The sequence below is a fragment of the Mustela nigripes genome, chromosome 17 (assembly GCF_022355385.1).
Source record: "Mustela nigripes isolate SB6536 chromosome 17, MUSNIG.SB6536, whole genome shotgun sequence".
NCBI lineage: Eukaryota > Metazoa > Chordata > Mammalia > Carnivora > Mustelidae > Mustela > Mustela nigripes.
In genome coordinates, this window is record NC_081573.1 from 46,749,041 (window position 1) to 46,773,798 (window position 24,758).

General features: G+C 41.2%; 1 protein-coding gene across 1 annotated transcript in view; it reads left to right on the top strand.

Annotated features, from left to right (window-relative positions):
• Positions 1–24,758, top strand: part of HYDIN (HYDIN axonemal central pair apparatus protein) — a 326,854-nt gene that overhangs the window by 33,723 nt on the left and 268,373 nt on the right. Inside the window, exons 4-6 of the mRNA XM_059381282.1 lie at positions 3,898–4,017; positions 7,565–7,699; positions 19,638–19,837. Of these exons, the coding sequence (XP_059237265.1) occupies positions 3,898–4,017; positions 7,565–7,699; positions 19,638–19,837 (455 nt within the window). The remainder of the gene's footprint in view (positions 1–3,897; positions 4,018–7,564; positions 7,700–19,637; positions 19,838–24,758) is intronic.

Consider the following 24,758-nt stretch of genomic DNA (forward strand, 5'->3'; position numbering starts at 1 on the left):
ACTTGGTCCTTGAACTTGGTTTTCTTTTGAACTCATTCTTCAAGTGACCCCTTCTAGGAGCAGGCTTTAAATTCTACTTTTTTAAATGTTTACTTTCACAACTGTTTATCTTGCTGTGGCCCATCCTCTGAACTCTGGGTCAGTTATTCAGCCCAATGAATGATTGGCAGCTCAAACTTAAAATATTCAAGCTCTAATTTTTGTGTTTCCTTCATTCCCTAAAGACACAATCTTGTCTCTTTTGTCTCCTCCATCTAGTATATATTTTCTCAGACCAGAAACCTACCTTGGGATTATCTCTGATGCTCTTTTTTTCTTTCATCTTATATGAAATCCAATGACAAGCGCTATAAACTTCTGCTTTCACAAATATGGCTTTAATCAAACTGCTTCTCACCAGCTGCACCAATACCCTCCCAGTTCAAACCACCATTCTCTAGACTACTGAAATATTCTCCATGTTTCCATCTCATTCCACCATCATCAATTCTGCACAAAGAAGAAAGAATGATTTTTTAAAAATGTAAACTGGGACATGTTACTTCCATGTGTAAAGCCATCCAGCAGCTTCCTCTTACCCTCAGAGATATAGGGTCCTGCATTGTCTAATCCTATTTCCCTCACAGACCTCTTTCCCTTCCACTCTTCCCTAGCTCATTCTCTCTAGCTGTGCCCCCTCCCCTTTTGTTGCTCTTCGAACACTCAATGATAATCCACCCCTCAGGACCTTTGCACTTGCTAGTCATTCTAACTGTAATCTATTCTCTCAGATCTTTGCAGGATTTGCTTAGATCTCTGCTTGGATGTATTTTCCTCAGAGAGGCTCTCCCTTGACACCTGTTGAAAAGAGCATACACCTTGCATTCACACTCTCTCCATGTCTGTTAGTTTTCTCTGTAGCCAAATCACTGCCTGACCTCATATTATACATTTCTTTATTTTTTATCCATTTCCCCAAGAATGTCAGCTTCATGAGGGCAAGGGCTTTGTTGGCTTTGCTCACTACTGTGTGCTTAACATTTGGAGAATATTGGAAACTCAATTAGTATTTATGAGTGAACACATGAATTTTTCATCACTTTGATTGCTTAAGTCCTCCCTGCCTCTTAATTATTTGCTTTGTGGTTTCATATTTTTTTCCATTATGTCTTTTGGGTTTATAGTCAAACAGTGTAGCCAATATTTTCATTGGTTCATGGCAACTTTCCTATTAACTCTTCTTCACTTGCCATTTTCTTTATCCCTTTGTTTTCCTTGAATATTTTTGCACTGATCTTGATTTATCAAGATATTACTATTATTGTTACGACTCATTTTTGGAGGGAAGAGGGGCATTTTTCCCGGACTTGTGATCTGCAGGAAATTCTTGTTGGGGCATGTCCTAGTGGTGTCCCAGACCAATAGGAATCCTTCATGATTCTCAGCACAGCATTTTATGAAAGAGGATTGTGTGCATGTGTTTATTTGGAAGGGGGCTGAGAGGAAGGAAGGAAGAATGAGCTGTGTTAGCCTTTTCCCAGAGTTGTGACTTGTGGGGGCCCTTAGGAATCAGAATCCTTCTCTTCTAGCCTGCCTCAGTGGAAAAACTCCTTCCTATAAACATGTGAATTTATGTGTTGCCCATTTGGCCTTGCCTTCCCTGCTGTTTCCTGGTGCCAAATGGCATACAGGTAATTTCTTATTGACATTTCTAGTATTCCAAACAAGGAGTTGGTGGTTTTGCCTATCAGAGTATGCGACCTGCTTAAGAGGTCTGTATAGTGCAAGCCTTACCTGAGATCTGAAATTGTGGATGTTCTCACTGGGTATCTCTTAACCCTGGTTATTTGTGGCAGGAGGGGTGGGGAAGGGAGCTCAAGCTGCCAGTTAAAACCTATACAAAGTCCATCTTGGAGTCTGTCATTTATGCTGAAATCCATTGTTTCCTCTGCACTATAGGGCCTCTGTCATAGGTCCAGTGATCTGTTTCTGGACTTATCCACACCACTGGTCAGTTTATTCAAATCCAAAACATGGTATTTAATTGCTCTCTCTCTCTATATATATATTTATTTATTTCATATAAATATTAATTTATTTCACTATAATAAAAGCAGTGGCAGAAGAGGGGCAGAGGGACAGAGAGAATTATAAGCAGGCTCCATGCCCAGGGCAGAGCCTATTGGGGGGCTTGATATCACAACCCTGAGATCATAATCTGAACCAAAACCAAGAGTTTGACACTTAACCGAGCCACCCAGGTGGTCCCCAAAACCATATATATATATGGTTTTGACAAGTATATATATATATATATATTTGACAAATATATATATATATTTGACAATTTTATTTATTTATTTGACAGAGAGAGAGAGATCATAAGCAGGCAGGGAGGCAGGCAGAGGGGGAGAGGGAAGCAGGCTCCCCGTTGAGCAGAGAGCCCAATGCTGGCCCGATCAGGACCCTGAGATCGCAACCCAAGCTGAAGGCAGAGGCTTAACCCATTGAGCCACTCAGGTGCCCCCTTTTTAATCGATTTCTAATGTTAAAACAACTTTGAACTTCTGAGACAAACCCAATTTGGTCATGATATATTATCCTTTTTATATATTGTGGGTTTCAGTTTACTAATGTTTTGTTCCTTAAAAAAAAAAAAAATCTATTGTATATAACTAAGATTAGCCTATAGTTTTCCTTTCTCCCGCTATGTTTCTTAGTTATAAGAAAGTTGTGCTACCATCATCAATTTGGGAGATATTAATTTTGTTTCTTTCCTTTGGGAGAGTTTCTATAATATTCATGCTTTTTCTTTAAATGTTTGCTAGAATTTGCTTGTAAAGTTATTTGGGCTGGCGTTTTCTCTATCAAAAGTTTTTACTTACAGATTCAATTTCGTAGTTCAAGAACTGCTCATATTTTCCATTTCTTCTTGTGCTAGTGTTGATAAATTGTATTTTCTTAGGATTTGTAACTTTAATCTAAATTTTCACATTTCTTGACATAATACCCACTTATAATCTTTTCAGTTAGTTCAGTTTCTGTTGTAATGTCCTTATTTTCATTCTTTATATTGGCTCTTTGTGACTTCTGTCTTGTTTTCTTTTTTTCCCCATTTATTTATTGTCAGCATAACAGTATCATTATTTTTTCACCACACCCAGTGCTCCGTGCAATCCGTCCCCTCTATAATACTTTCTTGACCATACTCACCAGTTATTTTGTCAATTTTATTAGTTTTTAAAGGCTTGACTTTTGGCTCTGTTGATTCTGTAGTTACTTTCCATTTTATGAATTTTTATTGTTTTGGTTATATCATTTTTTTCATTTTGTTTGGTTTTTTAAATGTTTGCTATTGCTTTTCTAAATTATTGAGATGAATGCTTACATCTTCATTTTGCAGACTATACTAAGGTGCCCCAGGGTGCAACTATGTACTCACAGAGCAACATGGAATATTCTAAAATTTCAAGGAGACATGGCAATGCTCAAAACCTATTGGATTCTACCCAAGCTAATAGCTTGAGATAATTTATACTTTTAACATTAGATTGTACTGTCTTGTTAAGCTCTTCAGTTCCTTCACATAGATATTTGTTGATAGAGTTTTTCTTGTTATTTTCATAGGGAAATCATGACCTTATTCACCATTGCTATAAATGGAAGTTTTGGGTTGGTGTTCTAATTAGCCTGTATTTTTTAAACGAGGACCAAATCTTCTACTTTCTTTTGTATTAAACAAATTGTTCACAATAACTTCAGTACTTATAACAATTATTGACTATAGTAGTTACCCCCTTCTGAGTGTTTTATATGTTTTTAGTATTAACATCCATAGGTCTATGTAGTATTTTCATTTATTGCCCTGTCATTTCTGCCACTGTGGGACTGTATAATGAATTTACTTTTTCAATGCAGTCCTCAGGAGTTGACCTGGATCAGGCATTATTCCAGCCCTTTCCATCAGAAATTGTATTTCAGAACTATACTCCCTGTGAAGTCTATGAAGTTCCACTCATTTTGAGGAATAATGACAAAGTGAGTATGTTTGCTGGATGTACCTTTTATTGATATGTAAGGGATTAAATAAAGTGGGATCCTATAGGGTCTTAGATGAATTCTTTAATTTGAGAGGCCTAGAAAAGTAGATTAAAAACATGCACTTTGACTATAAGTTTAACGAAGACAAGATTGGTGTTGATTTACTCATGTGTGTTCCGACCCAGATCAGTGTCCACCAGATGATCAACTCCCAATATGTATAGTAACATTTTGTTGAGTAAAATACTAGCTAGGTAAATGTCTCAATTTTTAAAAAAATGTTTATTTGTTTATTTTAGAGAGAAAGAGAGTGAATGGTGGTGGTGGGGTTATGGGCAGGGAGTGAGAGAGCCTTAAGCATACTCTTCTCTAAGCATGGGCTCGATCTCATGACCCCAAGACCATGACAGGAGCTGAAACCTAGAGTTGGCTGCTTAACTGACTGAGATACCAAGGTGCCCCAAATGTCATGAAATTCTTATGTGTGACCAGTTTAGCTAGGTTTTCATTCAAACAGGGTAAAACGTACATTTATGTTTTCTGCATTAGGGCCTCTGTAAACTCTACTCATATGAATTGCAGTTGTTGAGGTAAATTATTTATACTTTATAAATTGTACTTTTTTAAAAACTTCAAAACAAATGTATCTCCCTTTCTTTTTCTTTCTCCAAACTTCAAAACAGATATATCTCTCTTTCTCCTTTTTCATTCTCCTCCTTTTTACCTTAGATAGCCTTCAAATTTTTGTCTACAGATCATTTTGGACAGCTTCTCACAATGTCTATACCTTGGCCTTTTGTCGTGGCAACTGAGAGTTTCTTCTCCATCCATATGCCTTTTTCCCTGCTAGAGATAAATTATGGTTTACTTCAAGAAAAGGTATTAAGTGCCTGAAGAGTTCCTTGACATCTAACAATAATGGAAGAAAGAATAATGTGGGGAGTCAGCATGAAGCACAGTTAAATGTGAAAAGTAATCAGAAGGAGAGAAAAGCATCTGAGAGATACTGAACTTCAGATGTGGAGACAGGTAGGAATACCTCAGGAGTTCAAGAATGTGGAGACAAAAATTCTAGCTGTAAGAAAAAGAAGGAAAATAAATGAAGACTATACAAGAAAACTTTTAGTTATATTTGGTACAATAGCTCATTAAAGGAATCGCTGATGCCTTTCAGAAATCAATGGGGTGATGTGGTGACAGTAAAGTCAGACTCTGGAGAAAATAATATATTTAGTTCTTGGCTACAGGAGTGCTAGCAAGAGAAGCTCAAGGGACAGAAGTTAAAAGGGTAGGCAGAGAGAAGAAAAAGAATCTGAGATGCTCAGAATTATGCCCCTAGACCTCAAGAAGAGATGTATTCCATAGACATCAGGACTCTCTCTTTTCATATAGGCTGCCAACCAGTTCCCTTTGTCAATTCCAGTTCTCTTTTTCCCTTTCTCCATGACTTTTTGACTCTTGCTCAAGTATTTTAAGGCTGTTAAAGACAGAGAGGAGCTAGCCCAAGGGATATTTTGATCACTCTTCCTTGGCCCTAAACAAGAAATGATTGCCAGTGGGTATAATATGAGCAAGTAAAGGGTACGGGCCATTTTGTAAGTTTTGTCTGCCAAGGGGCACTAAGTTCTCATGGATAACCCAGTACCTCTTGGTTCAATGCTGCTATAGTGTGACCTCATGAAAGGAAGGTCTTCATCCAGGGAAAGCCCAGCTACAAAAAGTAGATTGATTTCTCTAGCCTAGGCAGGCTTATCCTTGGGTAACTCACCCAAGAACAAGCCTGCTTCTCTACTTCCTTAGTTCATGGACTCATAAAGAACTGCTCGGATAGATATGGGGCAGAGAAAAGTGCTTTCTATCTTATTTGCCATTTATTTCCTTCCTCATTGGCACTGAATGCAAAAGATAGAGCCTGTTTGGTCATTATTTCTCTATCTCACAATACAAGGTGGGAGTAAGCTATGAACCCTCTACAAGGCTCAACTTGATTCTACTTAGGATATAATCATTAGAACCCAGACTCTAGAGTCAGACTAATTAGGTGGATTCCAGCAGAGCTGTCTCCCAGCTGCAGACCGTGGGTAAGTCGCTTCACTACTCTGGGCCATGGTGGTACTAATAGTACCCATTTCAATCCACTGTGTGGAATATTAAATGAGGTAATGAACGCAAAGCCTTCAGCTCAGTGTCTGTCACATAGGAAGCACTAAACCATTATTATTGTCATTACTATTACCATTACCTACTGTTGTTGGTATTTTCCTTTTTCATTTTTAATCTATGATTCTGCCTTTGCCAGAAGTATTCTCAGCAAGCTTCCACAGTGTCAATCTGTCCATCGTAAATGACACTGCACCTTCCCCTTACCAGCAAAGCCAGATAGACTCCTATCACATTGGCATGTCTCTTCCTTAACCCCCACTCTCTAGCCTTAGCATCTGTCTGAATTCTCTCTCTGCATTTCTTCTTTCTTTGCCCATCTAGGTTTCAGTTTTGAGAGCTTGTGTGGGTTCTTTTGCCCTCATTTTGCACCTGAGACTTCTCCGTCACCTTTAACTATATAGTTCACTGTCTTCTGCCCCCCTTGAGTCTTCAAAAAAAAAAAAAATCTTTTTCCTTTCCCTGTGTCCCTGGAACCTCCACCCCCATTCTTCTTGCATTTGTATGTCTTTTATTGCTTAGACTGTGTTAGATAAACAGAGATACGTACTCTGGGCAAGGCAAGCAGAGCAGAGCAGAGGAGGATTTGAAGAGAAGGAGAAGCTCTTTGAAGCCGCTCTGACACTGGCCTGGGGACCCCGTGCTATTGCTCTGTTCTTGCTCACAGTGGTGTCTACTGAGGACTGTGCCCCAGATGGAAGGTGGGCTGAGGCTGGGGCTTGCTGAAGGACACTGAGGACAAGCGTCCTGTTCCGCGTCTGTAGAACGGGGGTCATAAGGTAGCTCTGAGGATATTGAGACGATTAAGGCCTGCCTTCTGTGCAGGGGCTGGTCCACAGCAGGCATGCAGGAAGTGTGAATTCTTCTCCCGGATCACTTCTCAAATGTTGGGAAATCCAGCTTACCTCTGCTGTGTGGCTGGGGTTTTAGCTGATCAAGCAGTTCCTCTTCAAACATGGTCTTATTTATTTATTTAGATTTTAGTTATTTACTTGACAGAGAGAGAGCAAGGGCACAAGCAGGGGGAGCAGCAGAGGGAGAGGGAGATGTGGGGCATGATCCCAGGATCATAGGTTCATGACTGGACCCAAAGGCAGACACTTAACCTACTGAGCCACCTAGGTGCCCCGTATCATTTAAATGATGCAATGAACAAAGGCTTGCAATAACAATAAAAATGAATAATAACTTCAGTAAAAATTAAAGCTCAAATGCACTGAGTGAGTCATCTCCTCTCACAGCTGAAATGGAAGTTAAGCCTTGACCAAGGTCGTGCGTGGCTAATGAGAAGCCGATGGAGATTTCCTGGTGGACAGCAAAGCCCATGCTTCAGCTTCTGCTTTTTCACAGGCACAGTGTCCACCGTGGTGTGTTTCTCTTGCAGATTCCAAGGTTGGTGAAAGTCACTGGGGAAAGTTCACCTTACTTTAAAGTCATCAGCCCCAAAGATTCCGGCCACAAAGTAGCTCCCGGCGTGCCATCTATATTCCGAATCCTCTTCTCTCCAGAGGAGAACAAGGTAGGAAAGTGGTCGAATATGTGTCGCTAGCGGTTTGTAATTCTGAACATTCGCCGAGGTGGTGCTGGTGCTGGTGCTGGCAGTGTTGTTGTCAGTGGTGCTGGTAGTTGTGTCGCTGATAGTGTTGGTGGCAGTTGGTGGTGTTGAGGGGGTGGTGTTGGTGTCGATGGTGTTAGTGGTGGGGTTGGTTAGAGCAGCAGTACGGGTGGCCGAGAGGAGTGGGCAGCGCACCCCTGGGAATGAGGGAAGGACTGTCAAAGAGACCCGAGGGCTTCCATGAGCTCTAAGTACCCGGGGTATAAAGAGGGGTCATCGTTGTGGGTGCTCCCCCACCCCCCTCACCTACCTCAGCATATTTATATTGGACTACGAGCCAGAGGGTCACCAAAAAGGAAAAGGTGTGCTCTAGATGCAGGCAGTCGAGGCAAAAGATAGAGATTGTGGCTTCCTGGAGATTTGGGATCTTAGTTAGTTGCGTCCCTCCTCCCTGGGTTCTAACAAGTTTAGAAGAGACTGAAGATCCAAATATTGATCATGGTAGGATTCTTATTAATGGCAGAGAATGTGGCCAGTACCTGAGGCCCGGAAAGAGCCTTCTCTTGCTCCCCAGTGTTGGCAGATAACTGGGCTTTGAGGGGCTGACGTCCGGATAGCTCCGCTGAAGCCCGAGCAGACCAGCTAGAGCTAAGAGCAGGGACCTGCCTGGTCTGCTCAGCCCTGTCCACACCTTGAAAGGCCAGAAAGAGCCTACGTTCAAAGACAGGCCATTTCCCCTCCACACGAGCCCAGCTCTGTTCCCAAACCCGTCCATTCTGAAGCCCTCTCGGTTGTAGAAATTCCAGTTCCTCCTGGAGGGAAGGACCAGCGAAGGGGGACTGAGGATGGAGGCTTCCTCCCCAGCCCTCTTCCAGGATTTCAAAACTGTGGGTTGAGTTTTCTTCTCTGTGGACCAAAGTGGGGACGTGTGGGGAGGAGGAAAGGACTTTTACCGGCATAATTAAAGGAGTGAGGACAAAAACAAGGCTCAAATAGGCAGAATAAAATGTCAGGTTATATATAATGTTAATGGTGTGTGCTCGTCTGTATTGTGCCCTTAGGGTTAGAACCACAAAAGCATGTTAGAGACAGAAAGAACCAGCTTTGAATCCCTGCTTCTTCATCACTTATACCTATCGCCACTTTGATGCCATCACCAGTATCACTGCCACTATTGCTACTACTCCTGCTTCCTGGAGAGCAGGGATAGAGAATATCATGTGGTCGGCCAAGTGTGTATCCCTCTAGTGAGTGGGTAGAAATTCTCTTATAATAATGCTGCTGTTATAATTCTGCCACTTTGTAGCGTTTGGGTTGTATTCATGGACCTATAATTTTGCCTGGGGCCCTAGGGAAATAAATGGAAAGATAAATAGTTCCAGAAGTAGTGAGGTTTTTGATGTGCTATTCTTGTTCTCTGCTATCACAGTCTTTGTTTTTTTCCTTGAGGATCTAGATCTGAATACCATCTGTGAAGAGATTGGTATCGGATTTAGTTTGGGTGTCAAGTTCCTCCACTGTCTTTTGGGTAGGAAGCCTTTGTGCAGCTTGAAATAGAAAGCTTGCTGGATTCGAGGAGCTGGAGTTCCTTACTTTTCTGTGCTGGAGAAAATATGTCTTCTGTTGGATAAGTATTGTTCTACCTGTAGGGAGTCTGGCTGAGAAATGCACACACGGGAGTTTCTGAGGAGGTGGAATGTTCTGTATGTGTGACAAGTGTGTGGGTTATATGGATGAATTCATTTGTCAAAATTGTATGTTTAATATTTATGCTTTCTAATATATCTAAATTCGACCTTAAAAACTATAACATAGAATAATTGCAATGGAAGGGGGAGTAGAAGGAGATCTAGATGAAGCCAGGATGGCAGAAGGTGAATATTTGTTGAAGCTGGCTGGCAGGGGCCCAGCGCTTGTTACACTCTTTTGTTTTCTTTGTGTATGTTTTCAATTTTCCCTAAGCAGAAGCTGAAAGGGAAAGATTTTATTGATGCTTATCTATATAGCAAACAGATAGCCAAAATGTATGTTAGGTATGTTTGTATTTACGTGTAACTATGAAATGCTAAGCTTCCTGTTGAGGGTTATGACTTGGCTGTATTTTGTGGCTGCTTTTCTTACTCCTCGCTTTTGCATTCCCTCTTACCTTTCCATTTCACCAACAAACCCCTAATTAAAAAAACCTTATTGACAAACTCCTGTCTATTGGCAAACCCCTAATTAAAAAAATAATTAAGTTGAAAGTTGTCTTACTGTTTCTTCTAAGTATTTGAATGTCATCAAAGTCTACACGCATGTAGGTGGAAACACAGAGTGAGAACAATGGCTACCTATGAGAAATTTAAGCAGCCAATTTTGGATACAGTCAGATTTTTCTGGGCTTGGCCTCCAAGCTATCATATAATTTACAGAATGTATTTTTCTAAAATATTGTGATTTCTCCTCTTGCTGGCTTGTCTAAGACTAATGGTGGGAATTTGGGGAAGCTCCTGCTGCTAGCTCTGGTCCCCCTTTTCTGCCAAGATCCTGTTGCACGTGCCCCATCAGCAGGGTCCCTTCTCAGGAGTTTCTGCCGGTGAATCTGCATTCACTCACCGTTGGAAAGCCAGGGGACCCATGCACAGAACGACCAGCAAGGGTGAGTCGTGCTGTCTGCAGTGCCGTTCCAGAACATGGCACAGGATCCAGGTTTATTTCAGGGCAGAGAGAAGTCCGTCTTTTCACCGTGTCACTTTCTCTTCAGTTGGCCAAATTGATAGGCAACATACATATGTACTTTCCTTCCTTATCCCCTGCTGATGTGAGCACACTCCATTCTCATTTACCCTCCGCACATCTGGAGGGCGAGATATGTAAATTGCAGCATGCCACAGCTTAATAAGCCAGTCCCCTTTCAATTGGATTTTCAGCACCCATGTATATTAGCCCGTCGAAGATGATAATATAATTTACATTTTTCCCTGTCATCTTTTAATCTGGCTTCCTGGGGTTTAACTTGTTAAGAATGTCAAGTGCCCAGATAACAGGTGCAGCAGATTCACTCTGGCTTTCCTTATCTCTTCTTGTCAAACAGACTTAAAAAAAAAGAAATGATCTGATATCTTATTAATCTAATAATTCTGGTGTATGTCAATGTGGTAGAGATATATTAGTGTTCTCATTACACTGTGAAATTCTGGAGCCTTGCACTTTCCTTGACCTCTTGAATTTATATCTTTACTATTAGAAGGAGAATGAAAAGTATTAGGCTTTTGTAGGAAAGCAAAACTGGGTGCTTCCTTAGACTTAAGAAAGCATCTGTTTACTATAGAATTGTCATATGGATATAATTGTGGTGATTTAAAGAGCAATTTTATTGCTGTTATGTTTTAAGAAAAAATATAATGTGTTGTCAAAATAATTTTCCTGGTTTGCTACTATAAAATTTAAAAATTGTCCAAGAAGACTAGAAAAATGTTAACGTATTTTATGCTGTCCAGGTGTACAATGATAATGAATTATATTGTCAGTGTCTTTAATTGAAGTGTAGATGCCGTAAAATTTTCCAGAATCAACCATTTTTGTTGGCAAAAACTGTGATAGGGATTTGTCTTCTTCCTGCCTGGAATTCGCCCTCCCTACGTCTGTCTGAGTCATCCCATCACCCGAGTGCCTAGCACAGTGCAGGACAAATATGAAGCATGGAGTACATATTTGTTGAGTAACATAAGTAAGTAAAAATTAATCTCAAAAAATCTAGGGAAGTTTCTTTAACTTGAGGATGGCCTACAGGTGATCAAAGCAAAAACATTTAATAAGGGCTCAAATATCTTCTTGTGCCATTGAATGTATTAGACTTTCACTTTTTCTTGTTTTTCTCCATTTTATGTCACATCTTCACTGAGTGTCTGTCACTACTGTTTAGCATTCTGAACTTGATAAACATCGTTTTGTAGTAAAGCTAACAAGGCTATTGGGAATTCTCTTTGTGAAGAACTCTTGATAGTTTAGTACCCAAATGAAGATATTAAAAATGAGTAATATTCTTTCATTCACTCTAGGCCAAGACTAGTTCTATGAGCCAGAACCCACTGGAGAACAAAACAAGCTTTGGCCTTCATGGAGCTTATGTTCCTCCATGAATAACAGGCAGATGTATAATGGAATGTCAGCTACTGATGTGGTAGAGAATAGAGAGTGACGGGCTCTTGTTTCTTTTCGGAGGGGAGAGGGGGTTAGGGAAGCCTCCTGTTCTCAGGTGACACTGAGCAGAGAACCAAATTAAGCTGCGCACATCCATGGGAAGACATTTGTCGGGGAGAGGGAATAGCAACTACAAAGGCCTGTGGCTGAGACACGCTCGACAGCAGGCTCGGGGAAGAGTGGGGAGGCATGTGGTAGACTTGAAGGGACCTGCTAGAAAATGAGAGCTAGATGTATCTCAACTGGGAAGATCTGGATAGTGACTGGACATTTGACGATATTGGGGAGATACTGTAATTTTTTAGGTATGGTAACAGTATTGTGGTTATGTTAACTTTTTAAAGGTCCTTATCTTTAAGAGACAAATAACAAAGTATTTACAGAGGAAATAATATGGTGTATGGGGTTTACTACAAAATCCGTGGAGCAGGAGCAGGATAGATGAAGCATGACTGCTCAGGTGCTGAAAACTTGGAAATCTGGGTGATAGATATAGATACACGTGTACATATACATATACACATACACATGCACATATACACATATGTATGTATATAGGTAAATATTTTTTAAGTCAGTTTGCTTAAGTCAGGGTCCAAACAAAGACCTGAATGCATCCCCGTCAGGTTCTGCCAAATGGTCCTCTATCCCCTACGTTTCCTGTAAACTGGTGGTTACATCTAGAGACTTGACTGGATTCATATTTGATTGGGGGGGGGCAAGAATTCTTAGGTGGTTGATTCTTCTCTTGTATTACATCAAGAGGCAAAAAATGTCTGTCATTCTGTTCTGGTTTTGTAATGATCCATTGAGGATCCTGAGGTGCAACTCCTCCAGGAAAGAGAAGATACAAACGGAATCCCTTTCCTTTACCTCCCGGGGTGGGTTTTGCCTAGCAATGCCATCTCTGCCTTGCATTTTGGGATCCGTCTGGTTGCTGCGTGAGGATAGACTGAAGGGAGTGTGAGGTATGGCAGCGAGTTGCCCATCCTTATCATCTTAAGAGCATCCCAAATTAGGATTGGAGTCCCTGCTGCCTACAAGAAAAGACTGCATTTCCCCCAGCCTCCTTGGTGGCTATGTGTGTCTGTGTGTTGGCCAGAGACGTGAGCGAGGTTTCCAGGTGTGTGTTTGCCGAAAGCGGACTCAGCGTGCGGGTGCTTCCTTTTGCCTCTCTGCCTTCTCCTTTTGGCCTGCTGCCCGGCTGGGAGAAATAGCCGGCATCCCAAGAGTTACTGTGCTGCATGGGCCGACATGGAGGATAGATGCTGAGTGCAGTCATGGTAGAGCAAGAAGTTAGGAATTTGGGTCTCTGGGGACACGGTGGAGCCACCATCTCTATCCAGCCTGCTTACTTATGAACTGGTTTATGGGAGAGTAATAAACTTCTGCCTGTCTAATCTAAGTTGCTCTGATTTTGTTCTGTTTCCTGTTATATGCACCAGAATCCAACCCTGTTTACTACAGGCACAAGAGGCTGTTTAATAGTTGCGGTAAAAGATGAGGATAATTTGGACCAGGAAAGTGACAGCGAAGGTGTGGGAAGTAGGTGGACAAAGGATACACATTTTTGTGGTAGAGCTGTCAGGATTTGCCAAGGGACTGGGTAATGGGTGTGAGAAAGGAGTCTAATTTGACTCCTAGTGTTTTGGCAAGCAGCTGACTGAACAGCGGTGCCATTTATTAAATAGGGAAAAGTGGAGGGAAAGCAGGTTTGTGAGGCTGGGTGGGAGTAAAGTTGGGAATTGGAAGGATTCAGGGAATCTGGTGTTTATACATTAAGTTGGAACTTCCCTTTATGCATTGAAGTGGAAATACCAAATAGGCCATTGGACACAATTATCTGTGGCCAAAGGGAGATGTTGGCTAGAGACAAATATTTGAAAATCATATAAAGATGATCCTTTCCACCCAGGGGTGGATGAGCTGATGTTGCGAGTGAGTGTGCCTCAAGAAGAAGTTGGGGAAAGGAGGAGGTGCCTGCAGAAGATGCTTCTAAGAAGGAGTGGTCATGAAGTCGGAGGAAAACCAGAAGATTCCAGTGCTCTGGAGTCCCAAATGGATGCAGTATTTCAAAAAGGAGGGAGAGATCAACTTTGTATTATGTCCAAAACTATGAAAAGTAGAATAGAATAAGGATGCTGAGTTAGCCACTGGATTTGTCAAAGCCATTAGTGACCTTGGCAGAAAGACTTTCTGTGGAATGCTGTATACAGAAGCCTAAGTGGGTGGGTTGAAGGGAGAATGGCAGCAAGGAGGTGGTGATATTGAGCACAAGGAACACCCGTGAGCGGTTTTGCTGTCAAGGATAATTAGAAAAATGGGGCCGTAGCTGGAGGTGGAGGTTGGGCTCAAGGGTAGATGAGTTAATATTTAAGAGGAAGCTATCCTGATGTGTCAGTGCTCAGTAAAGTGGGAAAACAGATGCTTCAGGAAAATCCTGGAGTGAGCTAGAGGGATTGAGATCTAATGCACAAGGACAGGGGTTGAGCTTAGGAACAGGAGTGAAGGCAGAGTAGACGGGTATGGGTGTTGGTGGATTAGTAGATCCGGGGGTAACTTGGAAAGCAAAAAGTTACAGGGGAAGTTAATTACCTTAAGTGGATCATTTCTACATGAATCGGAAAGCAACCACATTATCACCATACACTATGGAAAAAAATGGTCAAAATAAATTCAGAAGTCTCAGGTCTCTTTACATGCCAAAGGTCAGAGGCCATTCTCTTTGAATAGACAAAGAAATGTAACCGCCACCAGGAAGCCGAGAACCCCGCTGAGTCTTATGAAGAGTCGGTGGTAAAGGGTAAGGCCCACGGTGCCTGACCAGTCTCGTTTTCAAACTGATTAGGACTTCAGAACTGATTCTTCCCTGCAGAGGGAAGAATTTCAGATTGAGATCATATTTAATAAATACTTTAAGTGGTTAAAGACTCCATAACATTTTCCAGGGACACCAAAGATTAAATTCACTGAGTCCTAATCAAATATAGCTCCAGTTTTACTCTGTGCTAGTCATTCTTCCATCAGCTTTAGGTGTGGAAGAAAGGCAGAGGGAGGATTGTGAGGGTCTAACCATGCTTGCCTCTGATGAATGCCTGGAGAGTCATTGGCTGCAGGAGAGAACGCCATTTTCCTTTGCCCGAGACTCTGAAGGACAGAATTATTGCCATGTTTGTTCTCTTATCGTGGAGCTCATATAAAAATCAAGATTCATTCTTCTCCCATCTCACAAAGTCAAATCTGCCATTTTCATATTTTGCTGCTCTGTTTTTTAAAGTTTGGGGGCTAGGTGTTTTGGAAGGAAAGCTAATGGACAAAAAGTAGACTGGATGTTTTGTCTGGAGAGCATTTTTATAAAGGATAACCTTTTAGGATAGATAGTAACTCATGGCTATGTCTCTCATAGTACAGCGGAAAGAGCTTGGAATAAATATTTTGGCTCCGAATGGTGACCTGATTGCTCTGAATCTAAATACAGTGGAAAGGGAGTATATAAACTAAAGTAATTGCTTAGCTTGAAGGCTGACAGAGTCTCCCCAGGCATTACGTCTGAATTAATTGTAAGCCAGTAGAGCGATATATAATTGTATATTATATAATCTAATATAGTCATATTAAATATAGAACTTCAGAGATTAGAATACATTTTTAGGGAGTTGTTTAAAAAATTTCTTCATATTCTTTTATGAATACATGAATTGATTATGAAAAAAATATGTACTTCAGACCAAACTTCAAATCTTCCTCTGATGGAAATTTGACATAGTTTGAAAACCTCTCTGAACATTTCAATGAGTCCCCTAAACTGTTTTAAGCTGTACGTAATTTCTTATAGAACAAAGCAGAAGGTTTGTAAATACAGAATAAAATAAGACAAATTACTTTGGGATCATCTCTCATTCTGGATTCAGTAGCATCTTTTGTTCTTTCTCTCAAAGCCTCTGTTAATATGAAGTCGCCACACGTGCCAGAAGCTTTCCAGTTCCTAATTCCCAACAAAACCTTTGCTTGCTGGGTTTGATCTACTAAGAAAAAATGAAAACAGTACTTATCTCTTTAGGATTCTGATGAATTCAGACTAGACTGTTTCATTGGTGAATTCTGTAGGGTTTTCTAGGATTAAGTATGCTTAATGCAATTTGTACTCCCTTATGTGTGATTAGCATAATTTTTGAGCCTGGCATTTCCATCTAGAAACCAGAATCAGTTGAAGAGCTAAGAGTCAACAACTCCATTTTAATAAATTTCATGACTACTCTCCATTAGTTTTTATTACTTATTCCTACTGTAAGGCCTTTACATTTGCAATTCTCCTTGCCAGGAACACTCCCTTCCTAGATCTCGCTTGACTGGCTCCTTTTGCTGTTAAGGTTTCTATCCAAAGGCCACCTCCTCAGGAAGGCCTCCTTGATTGTTCTAACCAAAAGCAGCCTCTTCCAGCATTATCACGTTACCATGTTTTATCTTCTTCAAAGCCCTTGTTGCTTTGTGAAATTATCTTGTTGTATTGTTATCATGAGGATTTTCAGTATTATTATTCTAACAATAAGAGAAAACACAAACCCGTATACCTTACCCAAGTCCTTGTATTTAATACAGCATTTTAATAATGACAGCTAGTGTTTACGGAGTACTCACGACTCACCAAGTGCTAGACAAAGCATGTACCACACTAGGCCAGGCCACTGCCTTGCTGCGTGGACTGGTGCAGGGGCTTCCTGACTCTCCTAGCTTTTCCCATTTTAGCTTCTTGTAGTTTGCTGCCCACAGAGCAGCTAGTGCTCTTCCTAAAACATAAATCAGCTTTCAACAGCAGCAGGCTTTCAGGCATCTTCGGGTCCTAACTAGTTTACCAGGCCTGGTGGGATCTGGCCGCTTTTACCTCCCTGCCCTGTCTCTAACCTCTCCTGACCTCTTACCTCTGGCCCCAAATCACACTTCCCTTAGTGTGCCGTCCAGCCACACACGGCTCAGGTCTCACTCTGCTCATATCTCTGCTGAATTATTACTGCTCACAGAGGCCTTTCCCAAGCACGTCATGTAAACAAGCAAGCAATCACTTTCCAGCCCCTTCTCATGCTTCATTTCTCGCTGCTGCTCAACATTGATTTACTCATTTTCCTGCCCTCAGCAAATCTTTTTTGAATGTTTACTACATTCTGGGCCCCGTTCTAGGCACTGAATACTCGAAGTCAGCATGATGAGCGAAGTCCCTATTGATGCTGGAGATACTAGGGGCAGGCATGTAGTGGACTCAAGAAATAGGTAAAATACGACTATGTTGGATGCTTCAGGAAAACGGAGGCAGAAGGAAAGGCTGGGGAGTGCTGGGGGTGGGGTAAGTTTAAACTTGGGCTGCCAGGAGAGGCTTTGGTGAGCCAGAGCCTTATCAAGTCCTAAAGCAGGTGAAGGAATGAGTTCTGTGAGTGACTAGAGGAAGGTGTGTTCTGCTCAGAAACGGCATCGTGTTTGCAGGCTCTGGAGGAGGAGTGGCTCTAGCATGTTTGAGGAGCGACGGGGAATGAGCAGTGGGGAAAGGGGCTGTGGCCAGAGAGGTGACCGGACACCAGGCTGCAGCATTCACAGGCCCTCCAGGTCTCAGCCTGGCAGGCTGAACAGAGGAGCAGTCTGAGCTGACTTACATTTTAACTGGACCCCCTCGGGCCCTTGTGTGGAACACGGACTTTAAGGGAGCAAGGGTGGAAATAGAGGCCACTTAGCCCAGGAGAGATTGGAGCGGCTTGGGGTCAGGGTGACAGGGCAGAGATGAGGAGAAGGGATTGTGATCTGAATGTATTTTGAAGGTCAGTCCTATAGAATATCCTAAGAAACTGAGAAATAGAGTGATCAAGAATTCCTCATTCCAGGGTTTTAAATCCAGGCCACTGGCCCAGTGGTGATGCCAATACCAAGATGGGGAGGCAGTAGGGGAACAGATGGAGGGTGTAGGGAGGGCCACAAGCAGGACCCAGATGGCATTATAGGGCCTACGTGGGCATGAGAAAAAGGGTCCCCCTCTGGGCTGATGCAGTTGGAGCCAGCCATGTGAGCTGGATTTCTACCTCTATTCCTTCTCCATCTTCGTGCAACTGTAGGCAGTGACATCGATCAGATGACGTTTGGGATATGCCATGTGAGCATTCCTGGCGAGTTCATCTTTATATATGTGTTATGTTGTATATTAGAAGCGCTTTACTTACCTTTTCATGATCTATGTCATTATGCAGCTTGAAGTGATGCACGTGTTGTTTTCTGCTTCATTGTATTTGCACACCTAGCTCAATAGCTGGTACCTGAACCCTTCACAAATGTGGTTAAATAAATAAACTAACCGGGGAGACCATTGCTTTATCCTGGTCCTGTGGGTTGCTCGAGATTGAGGGCATGGTCAGGTTTGTGTGTCAAACTATATGTCAGACATTCCCATTCCCACTCTTTACCTAAAGCCCACGGAGAGATTTCCTATAACCTCCACCTTTTACTACCATTTCCTACACAGCTGCTGAAAGAAAATTTAAGTTCCAAGTAGACTTTACATTTACGAATATCGCCATGCAGCTAAATGATGGGAAAACTTAAAACAAAGCTTGGTTTAGATAAATTCCTTTCATAGTAACTTCTGAGCTTCTGATCTATTCTTGAGGGGACTACTAATACTTTCCTTTTATATCTAGTTGTGTTTGTTGGTGGGGGTTCCATTTTTACTTTTTCTTTGGTATATTGAAGATGAGCGTTCTATTTTTCTATCTTATGAAATAATGAAAAAGAAAAGGGGGGTGCCTTAATTTCAGCATTTCCTTGCATTTAAATCCAAGACTAGGGAAAATACATGTCTTGGACCTCAGCATTTTTATGTAGAATGGTCAGTGATGGCTTTGCTCAAGAGACAAGGTTTAAACTGGGCTATGTAACAGTTTGTTATTGTCTATAGTACCAAATTACCCCTAAACCCACTGACTTCAAATAATAAACATTTTTGCTCACAAGACTCTGGTTCAGGGGTCTTGACTGGGCCCACTCATGCATTGGGTCAACAAATGCTGCTTATCTTGGTTGGGCTCTCTCACATATCTGGGGCTGTAGGCTGGTCTGGCATGGTCCTGGCTGGGACATTTGGGCTCTCATCCTGTAGTAGGCTGGACAATGTTTACTCATATGGCAGTGGCAAGGTTCCAAGAGCAAGACTAAAAATGCCCAAAGCTTCTTGAGGCCTCAGCTTGAAAACGGCAGAACATAATTTTGACCACGTTCCATTGGTCCAAGCTTGAGATGGAGAGATAGACTCTACTACTCATGATGGAGAAGCTGCAAGGTCATAATGCTAAGAGTATGGGCTTGGAGGGACCATAAATTGGAGCCATTAATCTAATGGCTTGGAGGATAAATAGGATTTGGAAGAAGGATGTGAAGCAACTAGTGTGAACTTCCTCTGATCTAAAGAAAAATGTACCTTGACTGCCCACATCCTACCTCTTTAATGTATGGAAAACACATGAAGCATAAGCTTCTCCACTGACTTGTGGGTTTTAAAACTTGAACTGTTCTCTTTCTCTCAGAAAAGAGTGTCTCATGGAAAGCACATCTATAATTGTCTTGAGGAGCTTTCATAGAAGACATTAAGTTGGTTTGCAAGGCAGCTGGCACATGGCCATTTTACTTGCACAGTTATCTTGATCATGTGGGCATCTCCACAAATAATGATTATACCCTTCTCTTGTAGGATTATGCCCATATTTTGACCTGTATAACTGAAAGAGAAAAGTTTATTGTACCCATCAAAGCTAGGGGTGCACGAGCCATCCTAGACTTTCCTGACAAACTGGATTTTTCCACTTGCCCTGTCAAATACAGCACTCAGAAGATTCTGCTGGTACGAAACATTGGCAACAGAGATGCTGTGTTTCACATGAAAACCCACAGGTATGCATTCCTCCAGTTCTTGTTTTTGATTGATTATAGTTAAATCTATTCAGCACAGGTAATTTGCTAGAACGGCACTCAGGGTGGAACTGCTTGTTATAGTCTTCAGTCGCAGGGCCAGGAGACCTCACTGATACAGGGCCAACTTCCTCTTCATTCCAAACGGAAACTAAAATTCAAGAATCACTTGGGGTTTGGGTATGGGGAGTTTTTTGAAATGTTAGTGTAAATCTTTTTATTTAGCATAGAGAACAGCCCAGGGAAATCTATTAGGAAATATATCCAGTCTTTCTAGGTATTTTCAGGTTATCTGTTCTGCCATACTTACTGTAGGTCGTAGGGCTGCTGGGGATGTGGGTGGAGGGCACATTCCTTGGCGGGGAGTTTGTGTTTCGTCTTTACAGGAATGTCCCAGGAGCATTACTATCTCTGAATAGTTTCATGTAGACCTAAGTTTATGTCTGGATTCCTATTTCTTCTGGCTGAAATATTACTTTTAATATTTCTTACAGCACAGGTCTATTGGAGATTCTCTTCATTTTGTCTACTTGAAACAAAGCATTTTGACTTCATTTTTTTTATTAAAAAATTTTTTTTAAACATTTTATTTATTTGCCAGAGAGAGAGAGAGAGAGAAAGAGAGAGAGAGAGAGAGAGCATAGGCAGGCAGGGTGGCTGCAGGGCAGAGGGAGAAGCAGGCTCCCCGCCAAGCAAGGAACCGATGTGGGACTCGATCCCAGGACGCTGGGATTATGACCTGAGCTGAAGGCAGCTGCTTAACCAACTGAGCCACCCAGGCATCTCTTTGCCTTCATTTTTGAGAAACATTCTCTACAGTTTAGAATTTTGGGTTGACTGTTCTGTATACATGTAATTTGTTTCAGCAGTATAAAGATGGCATTTCATTGTCTTTTGGCTTACATATTTCTTATGAGGTCTCTGCCAAAACTCTTTGTTCCTTTAGATGTAATTATGTCTTTTTTTGTGGGCTGCCTTTCAGATTTGTCTTTATATTTGGTTTTTAGTCATTCAAATAAGCTATGTCTAGGCATGGTTTTTTGTTTTTTTTTTTTTTTTTGTCTTTTTTGTTTTAAGGATTTTTGTTTTGTTTTTGTTTAGTTTTGGTTTTCATCCTGAGTTTCCACACTTGCTACATCTTTCGTTATTTTTTGGAAAATCTTAGCCATTATCTCTTCAAACACTAATTCTGTTCCATTCTCTCTTGCACTTTCTTCTGCCCATAGGGAAGTTCTGTTGGCTACCAGTAAAGCAGTCTGCACCTTTCCCTCTCCCCTAGGGGCGGGGGGATTGTCCATCTTCAGATTTCAGTTTGCTTGTTTGCTCTGCAATGTCTGCTTTCCGATTCGCTCAAGAAAAGTTGTGATTTTTGAATTTACCTGTTTTTTTTTCATTGTTAGGGTGGGCAACCTCTTTCTAGCTTTCTGCATCCCAGGCAGAAGCAAGACCCCTTGAACTCATTTAGCTAAATCAATCAGCAACGACAAAGTTGTTTTGAAGATCATTGTCTTTTGACCTTGTCCCTAAGTGCTTATATGGCCTTTGTCATCTCCTGGTGAGATTCACAGAGTTGGAAGGAGTAGGAAGCAGGTTAACTGGCTTGCCATGACTTACGAAAGAACGAATCTTTTTGGATTTAAAGAAGTCCTCCCACAACCACTTTCCATAATACACATTAAAAACTTCCTGTTATACTCATATTTTTCCAATGAAAAAGAAAATCCACCTAAGGTGGAAAAACAAGAGCAGCCAGCATAACTTCCTGGACTGAGGCTGAATCTTAAAAGCTACCTATAAATGGCAGTTTACTCTTTATTGCCTTCATACAAAAGTGAAGTAAAATCACTTCCTAGATCACTTCATAGTGTGAAGTTGCAGGAAGAGACGTAAAGCTTTTCTGCCCATTAACTATGAATGTGAATCATCTTCTAATACAGAAATACTTCCAAGGTAAAATAGTGAGCCAACTCAAGGACTAGCTAGGAATCATGAAGCCATTAGAAACTCTCGTCCGACATTCTCATTTTACAGATGAAGGAAATAAGGCCCGAGAGGGGAAATGACTTATCCAGGTTCCTTCGTGAACTAACACCAAAACCTGGATCAGAACAAACATGGGCCAGTTCTGGGCTTACTTCCCCTCGGATCCACTCCTTCCCTTTCCCAGGCTTCATTCAGTATCTCTCAGCAGTTAGCTTTCCTGGCTGCCTCAGCAGAATTCCCTCTGACTTTGACTACTGCAGGGCACTAGAAGGAGAATGCAGAGTAACAAGGGGCCGGGGCATTTCTCCTCCACCCTCTCTGCCTTCAGCAGAGGCCCCAGCAGAGGCTGCATCTCCCGGATGGTTCTGATTCCTGTTGGCCTAGCCTGACCATGGTTCCAACTTCTGTCAAGTTCCCACGATCTGATAACACTTCCTCCTCCTCTTGTCTCCAGCCCAGGGGTGAGAATCGCTAACTGCTGTTACTTATCCCTGAGTCATCTTAAATTGGGCTTCTCATTTCTCTCATCTTCTGGACAATCAATCTCTCAATTCAATTTGTTTGCAAATATTTTTGCTTTCCTGTTTAGGTATCTTATCTATTCGTGATAGAGTAGTTTTATGTTCTTTCCACAAAATGCATGTTTTCTAAACATGCCATCAATTCTTTGAGTTACCCCAAATCCTTCCAGTAAATCCGTTTTCTGAAGTTAGCCAGAGTTGGTTTCTGTTGTTTGCAGCTGAGAACCCTGGGGGTTGCAATGAGAAAGGATGTAATTGAACTTGTGGTCGCATTGTATTAAATCAGAATCTTCGGGGAGATGCCCTGACAAGTGTCCATTCTAAAAAAAAAGTGCACAGTGATTGTGTTGCCGCAAAGGTGAGGACCACTCTTTCAGTTAATATGATTGCCAACGTGGTAGAGCAGTGGATATATTGTGAGATTTTGGAGTAGAAAACCCAGGGTCTGCTCTTACTCTGATCACTTTAAGAGTCAATGCACAGAAACAATATCTCATGGGAAATTATTTTAAAAAATCAAATTCTTTTCATTGAAATAATGATTGAATTAAATGGTTAAGTTTATAAATGGTTAGGTTCATATAAATTATAAAAAATAAAATGTTCTTTTTATGTCTGTTGCCCCCATTAGAATGTGAGTTTCTCAAAAAGCAAGGGTTGTATCAATACCATCCAATTCATTTCTATTTTCCCTGCATCAAATATAATGCCTAGAAGAATTAAGTGCTCAATAAATGTTTATAGGATGCCTAACCAACAGTATATCACAAGGCAAAGCTACAACTATAAACCCGTACAATAATTTAAAATAAAAAAATGGTCCTAGTACTATAAAATAGGCATAATGTTTTTACGCTAATAAAAGGAGTCACAGTGTGCTATAAAATATACAGAGAATATAAACCATTACTCCTCAAGTTTATTGCGGATTTGACCTGAAACTCTAGTAGGTACCAGAATAATTCTGACTATTAAAGTGGGATTAATTTTGGAAGGTGAAATAAGAAAGATGAAGAAGCAGTCTCAAAATCCAAAACCTTATGTCAGGAATCAGTTAATAAGAAAGATTGTCTGAAGAAAACATCCTAATATTAAATTCCATATTTAATATAACAGAGCCAATATTTAGCCTTCTGCTAAAATATTGATTTGTAAGGATGGAAAAGTTTTAGTTCTCAAGAGCAGTTTATAGTGGGTTGAACAAAAATCTCAAAATCTTTTTTGTGGCTCATGATTTTTCCGGAACCCAAGTTCCTCCCTAATCAAGCATTCGGTATTAATGGGGCTATTATATCAAAACCAAACATTTTGGTAGACAGAGCCAGTTCTATGCCCTTGAGAAACAATGCCTTTTACCTCTTTGTTAAGAGTATTTTCTGATACTTGATATTTTCTGGCCGGTTCAGCCTGACTGCCTGTAGAAAAATGAAGTACAAAATCAAATTATAGACAATGTTTAATGCCAGAACTTAACACACTCTACCCAATTAACATCTGATTTATTGAGAAAGCTTAGGCAGCTCTAAGTAGCAATGGTTGTCCCAGGTGTTTTGTTTTTTTGACTACTGAAGAAATTTAGTGTAATAGAAACCCAACAGTGAGCACAACAGAAAAGTATCTGTTACTTCTGTATAGAATTTGGATTTCTGGAGGTCCTAGAGAAGGATCTCTTTGTCCATAGAAAATTAGCTTAGGTTCTACTGTGCAATACCATCCAATTCATTTCAAAACTGTTCTTTTCGCTACCAAGAAATGTTTGAAAAGAAAATGAAAGCGCCATGTAGGAAGAAAAAATATTAGGACCCAGGGAGGCAAAAATAGAAGAAAATATTACAACATTGTTCCCAAAGTCAGGAAACTGGGCCCAGTTCTCAGTTCTTAAGTTTCTTACTGACACCATCAGAGACCAAAAGGAAGCTTTACGACTGTGAGCCTTACTTTGGATCTCCTACCTTCAACTCAGGAAGCAGAGATTCTTGAGATGCTAAAAGTCTGCTCCTTTTCTGTTCCACCAAAATGTTATAAAGGTGACTTAATGACTACAGATATTTTTATTTCCCTCTGAAAGTTGGTCGTAATTCAATCCACAACCTCTTCTGAGAGGCTTCTTTCAGTAAAGAACTGTGCATAGGGTGAGAGACACAAAGATCTATCTCTTCAGGTGGCTTCAATGTTCAGGCATGGTTTGGGGAGGCAGAGAGAACTTGAACTTGCAGGCAGGCTTCTAACCCTGCTCCACGGCCACCTCGTTGGGTAACTTTGGGCCAGTTGCCTGCCCTTTTAGAGCATGTATTCTCATATCTAAAGTGGAAATAACAATACCTCCTTTCTGCAGATTTTCCCCAGTATTAAGAGGATTGGCATACAGAAGGGACCCAACATAGTTAGGGCCCGGTGTG